The following is a 14,231-nucleotide window of genomic DNA, read 5'->3' as shown; positions in this document are numbered from 1 at the left end:
AGAAGCTGAGGCTTAACAGATTTTTCTAACATGACAAGAAGGCTCAGAACAGGCTGTCCGACCTCAGGGCCTTCTGGTCAGCTACACACTGTAGAGTCGTGGGTCTCACTGTCCAACCCGCAGTCTGGACTCGGGGGCGGTGTCCCTGAGCTGCCCCTGGGTGGTGCCAGCATCCCCCACCACTGCATCCCGTCTCCTGCTGGTGATGCTCCGGACCCTCTCAGATGAGGAAGGGAGGCCTGCATTTCTTGAGGAAGCAAGCTGGCAGTCAGCTTGTGCATCTCTGAACAGCCAGAAACAGTCTTCCCAACCCCACTGCCCTGCCACCACCTGCCACCCCCCTTGCAGAAAGTTCTGAGAGCTAAAAGCTGCCCAGTGCCACTTGCCCATGTGAACCTTTGACTCTTATTTATTTTTTTGAACTTTTTATTTTCTATTGGGTATAACTGATTAACAATGTTGTGATAGTTTCAGGTATTCAGCCAGCTATACATATGTATCCCTTCTCCCCTAAACTCCCCTCCCATCCAGGCTGCCACATAACATTGAGCAGAGTTCCCTCTGCTGTACAGTAGGTCCTTGTTGCTTATCTATTTTAAATCCAGCAAGTCTCTGCCTTTTCAACCATTTTCCATCTGCTCTGCTGCCAAAGGACAGACCTTGAACTGCTGAGGGAGATGGTCCCAGTGAGAGGGCATGTCCCTGTCCATCTGGGTATCCCACCCCTCCTGGTCGCCCATGTGCGTACCAGACAGCCAGGCTCACCACCCTGGCCAGAAGGGACTGAGCCCCGCCCCCAACTCCACTCTGTCCCTCACGGTCCACCTCTGGTCCCCTCCTTTTGGAAGCAACCAGGATGACTTCAATCCCAGTCTCTCCTCTGTCCACTCACCCATCTTGGGACAGCGAAGGTAGTCAGAATCATCACTTTGTCTTCCTACTGAGAGAGCAAACCCCCTGGGATCAGGGACCTCTACACCTGGAGCTCCTCCGAAAGTGTTGAGAGCTGGCCTCCCCTTCTGATGGGCGGAATTCATGTGGTTGGCCAGCCAGGTGAGACTCTCCAGTGGCTGCCAGCTCAGAGCCCTGTGGATTCTGTGAACATAAAAAAGGATGTTAGGGGAAACAGGATTTTAGGGGACCACATGATCCCACCAGTGCAGGGACTTAGGCTAGAATTCAGCATGGTATTTGTGGCAGAGAGGGGAAAAAATTTCATTAAAATTTTAAGCAAGGTGCACCATCCCCAGCTTTGAGATATAATAGAAAAAGATGGGACTCTGAAATGGTGTAGAGAAAGGGAACCATTCAGAGCCAAATGAGATTAATAATGTTTGTAAGGAGTTTGTTGGAGAAGGTGATGGTATTACCACTCCAGTACTCTTGCCTGGAAAATCCCATGGACGGAGGAGCCTGGTGGGCTGCAGTCCATGGGGTCACTGAGGGTCAGACACAACTGAGTGACTTCCCTTTCACACATTGGAGAAGGAAATGGCAACCCACTCCAGCGTTCTTGCCTGGAGAATCCCAGGGACAGGGGAGCCTGGTGGGCTGCCATCTATGAGGTCGCACAGAGTTGGACACAACTGAAGTGACTTAGCAAAGAGGAGTTTGTTATAAACATTGTGTGTGTTCAGTCACTCAGTTGTGTCCGATTCTTTGCAGCCCCATGGACTGTAGCCCGCCAGGCTCCTTTGTCCATGGGATTTCCCAGGTAAGAATACTGGAGTTGGTAAAACTGAGAATGAAGAATTAAAATGAGACAGTATAGATATAGTGGTTTGTGGGGGCACCTGCTGATAGCAGCGAGTGATGCTGGTCTGGTCCACCCCCCTGACATCTGCTGTTCATAATCCACCCTGCCCCCGCCTGACCTAACGTGACCCCACAACATGGGTCTCCTTTGCTGGGAGCTGCTCATAGGACGTCAAATGGCTCACGCTTTTCTGCTCTGACATTGCCCCAGCTGCCACATTTTGCCCTGAGAGGAAGCCTAGTGCTAAGGTGTGTAACTTACACATTTGCCCAGCGAGCGCCCTCCGTGGTCCAGCCCCAGTAGCATCCTTCCTCCCATCCGGGACTGCCGCACCCTTTTGAGGGCCTGGGGTCACTGACCAGAAGCCTCCAGCAGTGGGGTGCCCTTCCTTCTGAGGATGAATTGCCCTCCTGCTGGTTAAGAGGGAGACAGAGAAGGGGGTCTCCTCCCACCAGTTCTGCTCGACCTGGCTGACCTTTTCCTTTCTATTCTTCCGACATTAGCCTATGAATGGGCTGAAATGGATAGAGGATGCCCTAAGGAGTGGACTGTTACTGGCCTTGAGGATTCCTCACATTTATAAACAATGAAAAAACGAAAGCGGGTCCTCTGTGAAGGGAAGGCCTGAGGTGCTAGAGAGACAGCAGCACTCCCTCCAGGGCAGCCCCCTCCTGTGCTTGGCTGGCTGAGTGTTTCCTTGAAGATGTGATGATAGCTAATTTTAGAAAAATGATTCTTGAAAGAAAATGACTCCTGAAGGCTGTTAAGATGCACGAGTGCCTCACTGTAGCTCATACACTACATCTTCTTTATTATTATCTCAGTGTTAAAACAAATATTTAGGTTTTAGACAACAACAACACACACACACACAAAAGGGCACAAGAGTCTCTTAAGCCAAGAGAAAACCTGGCCGAATGGCAGTTGGGGCAGACACATCCATCAATGTGTGTGTTAAAAAAAAAAAGAAAAAGAAAAGACACTCTCCATTCAAGAAAACCAGCAATCAAGCTTGTCAACCTCAGGGGGTAGGTAGGACAGTATTCAAGAAGCAAAGCCCAGAACTAACTTTTCTTTCATTGTTGTCATTGTTTAATCACTGAGTTGTGTCCTACTCTTGCAACCCCATGGACTGTAGCCTGCCAGGCTTCTCTGTCCATGGGATTCTCCAGGCAAGAATACTGGAGTAGTTGCCATTTCCTTCTCCAGGAGATTTTCCTGACCCAGGGATCAAACCCACATCTCCTACATTTGTAGGTGGGTTCTTTACCACTGAGCCACCAGGGAAGCCCTAATTTCTCTTTAGCCTTAATAAGATGGTATTAACCCTCAGCTCCCTCAGCTGCTGGAGAATCCCATGGACAGAGGAGCTTGGTGGGCTACAGTCCATAGAGTTACAAAGAGCTGGGCACGACTGAAGTGACTGAGCACAAATGTACGCAGTCCTCAGCTGCATCGTGGTGTTGGTCTGTGCCGGTGCTTACATTGCATAATTTCATCAGACAACTTATCACAAATTGTGCCTTTTTGAGAATGTGATTTCTTTCTGAATGACTTGAGGGAGCATTTGAATACTCTGTGCTCTTGAGAAACATCCATGTGGAAATGGGACTCATTTCTCTGAGAATTAGCATATAAGATTTGGGCATCAGAATTCCATAGCAGGTAGAAGCATCAACATGATTTCTCGCGGTGGGTCACTTTTTTGTTTTGTCTCTAATCCTTGTCCGTATGTTACATTTCCTAGAAGCTTGGCTACAAAGGCGACAGAAAGTAGGCAAAAGGTGAGAACGAAGAAAATTGGTTGAAATAGGCAGAGAGCACCCAATTGGAACTTATGCCCTAGCACGGCCAGGTGCTGATGTTGGAATCCTAAAAGGAAAAGAGAGAAATCCACACAGCACAGGCCATGCTTCTCACCTGGCCAGCAGGACCTCAACAGCCTCAGTCAAAGACACCATCCCAGAAAAGGCTGCATGTGCTCCATCAAGGAGCCCCTTTTCATCACCGCCTGGGGACCGATGATTTGTATGATGAGCCTCTATTTGTATGTCCCTGGCGCCACTCATGTCCCCCTGCTGCTGATGAAATAGATCAGTGAGTTACAGACACTATCTATTTGAGCTGTATCATCATAGCATTTCAGGTGTACTATACAAATGGGAGAAAAATGTTTTTTCTATCATTTATCCAACATTTCTTCCTATTAGGCCATGTGCTCAGTTACTCGGTCATGTCTAAGTCTTTGAGACCCCTGTGGACTATAGCCCACCAGGCTTCTCTGTCCATGGGTTTCTCCAGGCAGGAATATTGGGGTGGGTTGCCATTTTCTATTCCATTTTCTATTCGACCCCTGACCCAGGGAGTCGAACCCACATCTCCTGCATTGGCAGGCAGACTGTTTACCACTGAGCCACCTGGGAAACCCTATTAGGCTGTATGGTTATTTTAAGGCAAAAACTGATCCAGGCTCTGACTCTGACAGCATCCTCCACCTCTATGTCCTGGATCTTTGCAAAAGTACCAATAACTGGGACCATGACACATGTAATGATTTCTGCAGCCTGTTGCTGGCAGAGGATCTGCACCTCCTTGAGATTTCATCATTTTGGAGGACGTTTCCTTAACTGGCAGCAGAGATTTGCAGTGACAGAGGCTGCAGGCACAGCTGCAGTTTATTAACAGCTGAAGCCTCACCCAGAGCGGAGGCAGCGAACCCATGCCTTCAGGTTATTACCAAGCATCAGGCGCGGAAGTCTCACCTGATGAGAAGTCATCCTGTACCTTGGGATGATGTTCGTTTCTTCACGTCCGAGGCCTCACAGACCTGCCCTTCCACCTCCCAGAGACCTGTGGAGGGAACCCCACATCTCCCAGGGTCCTGGCCCCTTGCAGCTCCGTCCGTCCTGTAGGGCTTCTCCTTTCCTCCTTTCGAGTCCCGAGACATCCTCTCATCACATCCCTCCCTTTCACATCTCTCACCTCCCCATGAGGGAAAGGGTTTCTCGAGTCTTCTGCTGGGAGTCAGGCATATCCATATAAAGCAGGCTGTGCATGTGATGCCCTGAGTGTGCCGTGGGATGTGGCAGGTCCCCTGCCAGCTCAGTTCCCATGGCCTCCTGACCCTGCTGAATGGAGGCAGCTGGGTGTTGTGCTGGCCCCCAGCTCCTCCTCAGGAAGTCAAGGCTTTGCCAACCCCAGCCCTGTGCACACCTCTCACTTTGACTCTGAAGCGAATGCTGAAATAAGAAGCCTCTGTTTCCTATTCTTTAGTGACCTGCCAGGATTAGCTCAAAACTATTCCCAGTGCAGCCAGCAGTAATGAGGATTTCCAGCCAGGAGCAGAAAGACTACCTTTTAAATTAGCTACTACTGCCTTACTGCAGTACAAAGAATTGGTCTTTGTCCCAGGTCTAGAAATGGAGCTTCTAAAACCGTTGGAATCTCCTGAGTTATAAGAGGGTCTTTGTTGTGCTAAAGAGGTCAGTCTTGGTGAACCTTCCAGGATGGGGGCAATCACCAGAAAGACCGATCCAGTGATGAGATGGTGGGGGTTTTGGGCCAGCCTGACCTCTGGAGGTGGGAAGGCAACTGGAGTTTGAATTCAGTCACATGGCCAAGTATTCAGTCAGTGATGTCCACCTAGAGAAACCCCAACTAAACTCGGGTCAGGGCTCAGTGGAGCTTTGTGATTGGTCAACACATTCATGTCACTCATGTGACATTCCTAGACCCCAGGTATAGAGAGCCTGGAACCTCTGCCCTTGGGACTACCCCCACCCACCCCTCAAACTCTGTGTATCCCTTTCCCAGAGACTGTGATCACTGGTGTGTATTAATATTAGTGCTTTCCTGAGTTCTGCCAGTCTCTTTAGCAAATCTTCAAACTTAAGGGAGCCCCCAGATCAGTAGCCAAACTGCCAGAAGTGCAAGTGGCCTGGGGAGCCCACTCCAGGCTGGTGTCTGAAGTGGGGCCATCGTGTGGGACTGAGTCTTTTCCCCGTGGGGGCCCTGCTAGCTGCGGTGGTTGGTGTCAGAGCAATGCGGCATGGTGCTCAGCTGGAGGAAACACAGAATAACTGTTATTAAGGGTAATTTTGTGATTGCTAATAGAAATGTTGAGATCCTGGAAACAGCTTTTCGATCATCAGTCTGGGGCATCACAGTTTGAAGCGTGGGCTCCTGAGTGGACAGGTTTGGGAAGATCATTTAGCAGTTTCTGCTCAGTGTGGTCCCCAGGCAGTGTCTGTCTGGGGACGCTGCTCGTTGGCTGTCCCTCAAGAGTTATGGACAGAACTTGGTGGTGAGCCCTGAGAAGCTTTTCCAGTACCAGGACATTGCCGAGACGGTCAGGAATGGAAATGTGTATTCAGAGTCCCACAGTTTGGCGTATTTAGAATAGACAGCCTCATCTGGTACCATCAGATGGAGTCAGAACTTAGCATTAAAAGTGTAAGCAGGTGGCTTTTTTGGTGCTGTCTACTGCGTGCTATCTCTGTGGCTTTGGGCAAGTTACTTAACCTCTCTGGGCTTCAACCCCCTCCTCTATAAAATGGACACAGCAGTGTTTCCTACTTACTAGGCACTGTGCTAAGTCGTTTCAGTCATGTCCAACTCTGTGCAACCCCATGGACTGTAGCCCCCCAGCCTCTTCTGTCCATGGAATTTTCCAGGCAAGAATACTGGAGTGGGCTGCCATTTCCTCCTCCAGGGGCTCTTCCCAACCCAGGGATTGAACCTGCATCTCTTATGTCTCCTTCATTGGCAGGTGGATTCTTTACCACTAGCGCCACCTGGGAAGCCTGACCAGGTGCTGGGAAGACCAAATAAGATAACGAAGGAAGCATGTTAAGTGAGCACAGAGTCTGACAGAGAGCAAGTTAACTGCTGGCACTATTTCTTGTACATTTGTTCGCTGGCATGAGTGTGTCTGGCTTGGTGAGACCATGCTCTGTGTGTGGGTTTGATGTGTGGCTGCGAAGGAAATCTACAGCCTTGCTTTGATGTGTCAAGCAGACAGCAGCTTTTAAGAAGCCACAACTTAAAAAACACTTCAGTGAATGTTGCTCTTCACATAATCCCTCTGAGAAGCTGGACTTGTCTCAAGGGTGCATGACTGTTGAGGCATCTGGGGAACTTCTCATCTGGCTTTTCTAGCAGAGCCTGTTCCAATGATCGTTTCTGATGTAACGAATCAGCTCCAGACCTGTGGCTCAGAAGAGCAACCTCTATCACTTTAAACCAGTGTCTTTATCATACCTGGTTCTGAGGGTTAACTGGCTCCACTGGGTTCCCGCTTGGGGTCTTACATGCAGCTGCCGCCAGAGGCTGGACAGAACTGGAATCATCTGAACGTTCCACTGGGCTGGAGTCCAGGATGGTAGTGGGCTGGGACAACTGGACAGCCAGGGTTCAGCTGGGCATCTCTCAGTCCGTGGAGAGATGTCTGCTTCTGCTGGTGACTACTTCCTCCCTCGTGAGCATTTTAAAGGCAGGACATGGAAGCTGCTGGACCTGAGCCTGGTAACTGGTCAGAGCACTCCCCCTGCTCAAATGGGAGAGACCCAGACCCACCTCTCCATGGGAAGAGAGCGAAGGACCCATGTCCATCTGTAATCAGCTACAGGGCCATAAGGCGTGTGGGTTTCTCACCCTAGCACATCATTTTTTCCACAAGAGACTCTGTGTAGCCTCCTCAGGTGACCACACTGACCTAGGGATCGCCCACTTGGTTTCAGTTCTTATCTAAGTAAACCCCTTGCCCTCGCATGAAAACCTCATCTGCTCCCATCTCCTCATCTGCTCCCTTATTTAAAATTTCGACATTTGTCCATCTTACTCTATCAGAGGCTGGTGGTGAGGGTGAACATCTGGGGGTGTTTTGAGGTCCACAGACACCCTAACATAACCTTCCCCTGCAGCCTCAGTGGCTGGGTCATCACTTACTAGGGACCATCGGGGCACTGTGGGGAAGCTTCCCTTAGAAGCGCTTGGCCCTTTGTTGTACAGGATCTGAGCTCTGAGCCAGTGTTCTGACGAGAGAGGGCGACCCGGACTGAGCCCTGCTGCCAGCTTCACTAAACTGAAATCTGGAACCAGCTGTGGGGAGGGGTCGGGAAAGGGGGGCAGCGGGGAGAATTAAGCAGTCGTGGTGGTGGGCAGGCAGACACATCACCAAGGTGCCTTGGGTAGTTCTCCATGGTACACCGAGCTCACCTCCCTTCTCCCAAGACCCTGGGTTGAGGGGATGGGACTTCTTGTTCTGTAGGCATTCAGAGTGGGGGCGTATGAGCACTGAATTTAGCCGGAGCTCCAGGCCATCCTGGTTTCTGATGCTCCTTCCAACCGCCCCAAGAGACCCTCTAGGATGGACTGTCCCCAGCGCTTTCGTGCGTGGCTCACTGTGACACCCTCTGTTTTCAGGTCCAGGTCGCCATCTCAGGACACAGGCGCTGACCCCGTGGACCTGCCATGAAACCGCACCTGAAGCAATGGAGACAAGGAATGCTCTGCGGGGTGTTTGCATGGGGGCTCTTCTTTGTGGTGATCTTCCTCTACTTCACCGACAGCAGCCCAGCCAAGCCCGCGCCCAGCTCCTTCTCCTTTCTGGAGACCCGGAGGCTGCTGCCCGCACAAGGGAGGCAGCGGGCCATTATGGGGGCCTCAGAGGGCCTGCCCGAGGGCGCGGACTTGCGGCGGGGGTCTCCCCGGGGACTCCCATCTGGCCCCCTGCGGACATGGGCCGCAGATGGCTTTGAACGTGAACAAGAGTTTCTTTTGGTCCAGACAGGGAGAACGTCCCTAAGCGCTTTTGCCCCGGAGGACTCCGCTCCGGGCACGTCGGGGCGCCTCTTCCCTGGGGACCCAGGCCCGGAGGGGGCTCGGCCGCCACGCGCAGCCCCCGGACGGCGGGCAAAGCGAGGGCCACGGAGGCAAAGCCTGAGCGCGCGGGGCGAGGACGGGGAGCGGCTGTACTCGTCCATGTCCCGGGCCCTGCTGCGACGGCTCTGGAAGGGCGATGCGTCGGCGCGCATGCTGCACCCGCGTCTGCAGAAGGCCATGGGTGCCTACCTGCGCGCCAACAAGCACGGCGTGCGCTTCCGGGGGCGCCGCGCATCCGGGCGGAGCCGCACCGAGCTGCTGTGCGCGTTGCGGGGCCGCGTGCAGGTGCGCACCCTGGACGGCACTGAGCCGCCCTTCTCGGCACTCGGCTGGCGCGCACTGGTCCCTCCGGTGCCACTCAGCCGGCTGCTCCCGCACAGGCTCCGGACCTGCGCCGTGGTCACGTCGGCAGGCGCCATCCTCAACTCATCTCTGGGCGAGGAGATAGGTGGGTCCCCGAGGCCACCCGACCCCTACCCCCAGGGCGGCCAGTCTGACACTGTGTTTCTGGAGAGTCTTGGGTCTTCTTTCCCTGGGACCGAATGAACCCCGGTGGATCCAGCAGAGGTCTCCTTTTATTGTTATTTATTCGCTAAGTCATATCCGACTCTTTCCGACCCCATGGACTGCAGGCCACCAGGCTCCTCTGTCCCCAAGCAGATTCCCCAAGCAAGAATACTGGAATAGGTATTCTTCCTGGAATACTGGAATACTGGAATGGGTAGTCATTCCCTTCTCCAGGGATCGAACTGCATCTCCTGTGTCTCCTGCATTGCTGTAGAGAGAAAAGTTAATTTTAAGGCCTCCTCCCCGCCCTTATGGGGACTGGGAAACCTGAAGGCCACTGGACAGGCAGGTAGGCTGTCTGGAAATACATGTAAGGGTTGTTGTTGCAGCCTGGAGCCCCAGATTTGTGGGGCATGCTGGCAGCAGGCAAGTGAGGAGGGTTCCCACATCTAGATGCAGAGTCCCTTCTCAAGAAACTGCAGTCTAGTTTCAGGCCCTCGACACCCTTGTGACCAGCCCAGCCAGCTGCAGCACCGGTGATCCGGTAGCTCCTCCACTCCTTAGGCAGACACGTGGCCCCTCCTCTGGGCAGGTTTCTGTACTAGGTGCTAAGAAATCAAGTGCCTACTGGGCGCAGCCTTGGCCTGGAGGCCAGATGTAAAACCACGCCCCTGTAACTCCTCACGGTGGACGGTGTTAGCTCAGCCCCCCTGGACGCAATCTGCAGGGGTCACTGCCCACTGAACAGAAAGGAGTCATCGCCATCTCTGGGGCCGGGGCATTTTCCATGTCCTCTAGGAGTGGCTGATGCCCCATCACCAGGCTGCACAGCCCAGACCTACTCCCACAGGGTCTCGGCAATGAGGCTGAATCTGAAATTTTTAACAAGTTGAAAAAAAACAAAGCTCAAGCCTGAGCTTGCGGCCTGGAGTCCCAGTGTCCCCGTGCTGACATTAAGCAGGCTCATAATCACGTTGTCCGAGTGTCACAGAAACTTGCGGCCAAAGCTGAGCAGAGTGGCTGCTTCCAATTAGGAGGGAGCTCTGGCTCAGGGGCCCCTGGGGTGAAGTAAAGCCACACTTCCCTCTGGTTCCCAGGACATGATTAATCACGGAAGGAGGAATTTAACCAGCATGCTTTAAAGCAGGCGCCGACTTGCTCTTGGTTTTTTTTATTTTTGCTTTGTTTTAAGCCCCACTGCCTCCTACCTGTGTGTTTGCATTGCTTTCATCCATCAGGCAGAATTCCCTCACTCTTTATTCGGGCATAAATATCCCCAACCAGAGTCTTGTAAATTCTCTTCTGTTTGACCAGAGTCTTATAAATTCTTTTCTGTTCAGAATTCAGAAGAGAGTGTGAATGGCCCTGGGAATTCCATGTTTCTGGGGAACACGATGTGTCAGTTATATCTTTCTTAGTTTCTGGCAACCAGATTTAATTGACAGCATCTGCGCTCACACAAAGGTTCATGTTTAGAATCGTAGAAAGGTACATGAAGAACCAACACTTGGAAATTTTTTAAAATTCTCTATTGTTTTGCTTCATTTCCTTTGAATCCAGTTTTGTATCTGCCTTTTTAAGAGTATATAATATAGCACAATTCCATTTGTAAAGACAAGAAAGAAGCCTTTCATTTTCATAAGCTGGCATCTCAGCATCGGCCCTCGTGATGCCAGGTGCTGACATGAACTGAATGTACACACACTTATAAATACACAGTTGTTAACACCTCTCTTGATGAGAACAAAGTCACAGAGCCAGTTTCTTCAGGAAGCTTGGAATTGGGCATGCTGTGTGTTAGTGGCTCAGTAGTGTCTGACTCTCTGCAATCCCATGGACTGTAGCCCACCAGGCTTCCTTGTCCATGGAATTCGCCAGGCAGGAATATAAGAGTGGATAACCGTTCTCTTCTCCAGGGAAGCTTCCTGACGCAGGGATTGAACCCGTGTCTCCCTCATTGCAGGCAGATTCTCTACCATCTGAGCCACCAATAGCGCATGCTGTACTGTTTAACTAAACTCATCTTAACCCCTAAGCATCTATTGTACTTGTGAATTGGCTAAGTGAAGATCAGAAGACTTGCAGGAGGTTCTGGTCTTATGAGGGCAGAGCTAGAAAATCTCCCCGGGCCCCCTCCCCAAGGGAACCAGGGATGCCCCGGGGTTGCCTCAGCAGCTCCCTCTTCTGGCTGCTGCGGTGCCACAGTGTTTCCCCAATTCCGTTGCACTGAGGCATACCTTGTCATTGTTTTTGAGAACAGTGTAGCAGCTGTAAACACCTCCACTTTGAATATGTTACTGAAAAGCAAAGTGAACTGTTTTGGAAACATGGAACACTCATTGCTAGAGTCATGAGATGATCTTTTTTCACCTGTTCTGTAAATAATAATTATTTGTGAGCTCACTAGCAGCCATCCTGGGGAAGCACGCTCTAGACAAGACACGTCTGCCCTAAGCTAACAGGCATCGCCTGGAATGCGAGATCAAGTCTGTTCCTTGAAACTCAGATTCCGGCCAGCATGTGGGAAATGGGAGGATGGAGAGAAGCCTTGCAGGGAGGGGACGTCTTCCTGGGTGAATTTGGAATTTGGCATCCTGTTACCATTGCTTTAAAAAGCAAGAGAGCAGGTCATATAGTCATTCAACAACCATGGTCCCAAGCTCTTCACCAGCCACTGTGCTCACCACTAGTGATGGAAAGATGGATGAGGCCCAGCCCTAACCTCAAATCTTCTGCTGTCTGATGGGAAAGACAGACTATAAAGAGACACTTCACAATTAGAAGGACAGAGAGACACGTAGACAGACAGGGAAGAGATGAACTTGGAATCTGGCCACCCCTCGAGGGCTGATGTCTGAGGCCAGCTGAGCAGGTGGACGAGAAAAACAGTTCAGTGTGTGGGTGATGAGGGAGAGCACAAGAGGCTGGGGGTGGAGAGCCAACAGATAAGCTGGACTAGTGGCAAGTCAGCCCCATGCTCTCATATGTCATTCTCCAGAAGTTAGACTTCACATAATGATCATAATAGTAGGTACCACGTATAGTTGGGTGGCATCATCGGGCTTAATGGATATGAGTCTGAGCAAACTCCGAGAGATAGTGAAGGACAGGGAAGCCTGGAGAGCTGCAGTCCATGGGGCCACAAAGAGTTGGACACGACTTAGTGACTGAACAACAGCAATGTGTAGGGTCTTCCCTGTTACTGCAGGGAAGTTCCCATCCTCCATGCTTTTATGTGTTAACCAGCCTTGTGATGCCAAGTGACAGACAAGATTATTCCCATTTTGTAGATAAAGGAAACTGATGCACCTAGAGACACAGAGGATGGAGCCAGGTTTGAACTCCAGTCTGGGTCTCAGAAACTCCAACTCCATCCCTGGCTTCCTGGTGCAAAGCTCTGAAATCTTAAAGCGGAGAAGTGATGGATCAGGGTCTCATTAGGGAAAGATTGCTCCAGAGCCAAGATTGGAGCGAGAACATTGTGAAAGTCACAATGAGGTGAGAAAGACCTGAGTGGCAGGTTTGGGAGGGAGAAGAACTGTCTCTGGCAGGCTGTTCCCCGGAGACTGGGGCGTGGGCTCCCTCTACAGATTCCTGCGCTCAGGAAGGGTTGGGGGCTCTGGGAATGCAGCGACCGGGGCTGGGTCTGGATTTCATGCTGCTGTGCCTTCTGGCCGGCCACTCCCTGCAGGGTTTTCGTCTTCCTCAGTGATGTGCTGAGCCTGGCTCTGTTCTCAAGGTCAACGTGAAGTGGCTCTTGCCTGGAAATGTGTCCTCCAGAAATGACTGACTCTATGTTCTCTTCTCCTGTCTCCTGTCTGATCCGTTCCTCTCCCTCTAAATGTGAATGGACAGTTCAGTTTTTAAGGCGATTATCTGGGAGAGGCACAGCCAGGCAAGATCTGCCTGATGGACTCTGCTCGTCCTCTGCACACTCCCCCTCCCATCCTGGTCCCTTCTGCTCCCTGACAGCTGGAGGAGGTTCAGTCTCTGTCCCTGTCTCTCTATGTCCTCCACGAAATTGACCTCTTAACTCTTCAAACTCATACCACTTCCAGAAGAGTGAAGCTAGATTGCGTTTCTGTGCCCTGTGCCTTGTCAAGTCCTTCTGAGGCTTAAAACACACCTCAGTGTAGAACAGGGTTTCCCTGGTGGCTTAGATGGTAAAGAATCCACCTACAGTACAAGAGACCAGAGTTTGATCTCTGGGTTGGGAAAAATCCCCTGGAGAAGGAAATGGCTACCCACTCCAGTATTCTTGCCTGGAGAATCCCATGGACAGAGAAGCCTGGTGAGTTACAGTCCATAGGGTTGCAAAGAGTCAGACATGACTGAGCAACTAACACTTTCAGTGTAGAACACCAGCTTTTAAAACCTGGGGCATTTGCTGCAGTGATTGATTAATTTGAAGTTTCTACATAATCAATTAGAAATGCACCCACTGCCTGGCCTCCTCCATTTGTTCACCTTACCTCTAGATGGAGGCTGTGTTGAGGGGGCTTGGATTAGAGAGAGAACTGGTCCAGGAGTGCTAGCATCCTACCTCTGGCCCTGGTGCCCACCCTGATTACCTCTCAGTGCCTGGAGGCCACCCCACTTTTGCCCCAGGTCAGCAGTTCATAGAGTGTGTGACCTTGCACTTGGAGTCCCCGAGACCCTTTCAGGGGTTCACAAGGTGAGAACTATTTCCATTATAGCACTCACAGGTCCTTTTGGCTGTTGGCAGTTGAATAGGATGATGCAGGAGCAGCAGTGGATAAAACAGATCAAAGCAGTGGTACCCAATGTTACTAGCCTTCATGGAATGCTTTGCTGCCAAGCTTAACAGTAACAGGAAAGGGTGCCAGTTCCAAATATGGATGCCCTTGATGAAGCAGTAAAAATGATTGGTTTTATTATATTTCAGTCTTTGAAGTACATGTGTTTTTAAGACCAAATGGGAAATAACAATGAAAGCATTTCTGCAAACCAGCCCCCAGTAGAAAAGCACTCTTGTGATTGAGCTGTGAGTGGAACGAGCCCTTTTTTATCACGAAACACAGTTATACTTGGGACAGACGACTGATAGACAGATATACTTAATTTA

At 51.1% G+C, this 14,231-nt stretch overlaps 1 protein-coding gene across 4 annotated transcripts in view; it reads left to right on the top strand.

Annotated features, from left to right (window-relative positions):
* Nucleotides 1-14,231, top strand: part of ST6GAL2 (ST6 beta-galactoside alpha-2,6-sialyltransferase 2) — a 58,915-nt gene that overhangs the window by 19,477 nt on the left and 25,207 nt on the right. For all 4 annotated transcript variants that reach the window (XR_015135893.1, XM_086323733.1, XM_086323732.1 and 1 more), the window contains exon 2: nucleotides 8,180-9,086. Coding sequence is in view for 3 of the 4 variants with exons in the window: in XM_086323733.1 (XP_086179859.1) it covers nucleotides 8,228-9,086 (859 nt within the window). In the remaining variant the exon portion in view is untranslated. The remainder of the gene's footprint in view (nucleotides 1-8,179; nucleotides 9,087-14,231) is intronic.

Source organism: Bos grunniens, chromosome 11 (assembly GCF_055505025.1).
Source record: "Bos grunniens cultivar Pamir isolate PY7600 chromosome 11, Bosgru_T2T1.0, whole genome shotgun sequence".
Lineage (NCBI taxonomy): Eukaryota > Metazoa > Chordata > Mammalia > Artiodactyla > Bovidae > Bos > Bos grunniens.
Note: the sequence above shows the minus strand (reverse complement) of the source record. Positions and strands in the feature narration are given on the sequence as shown.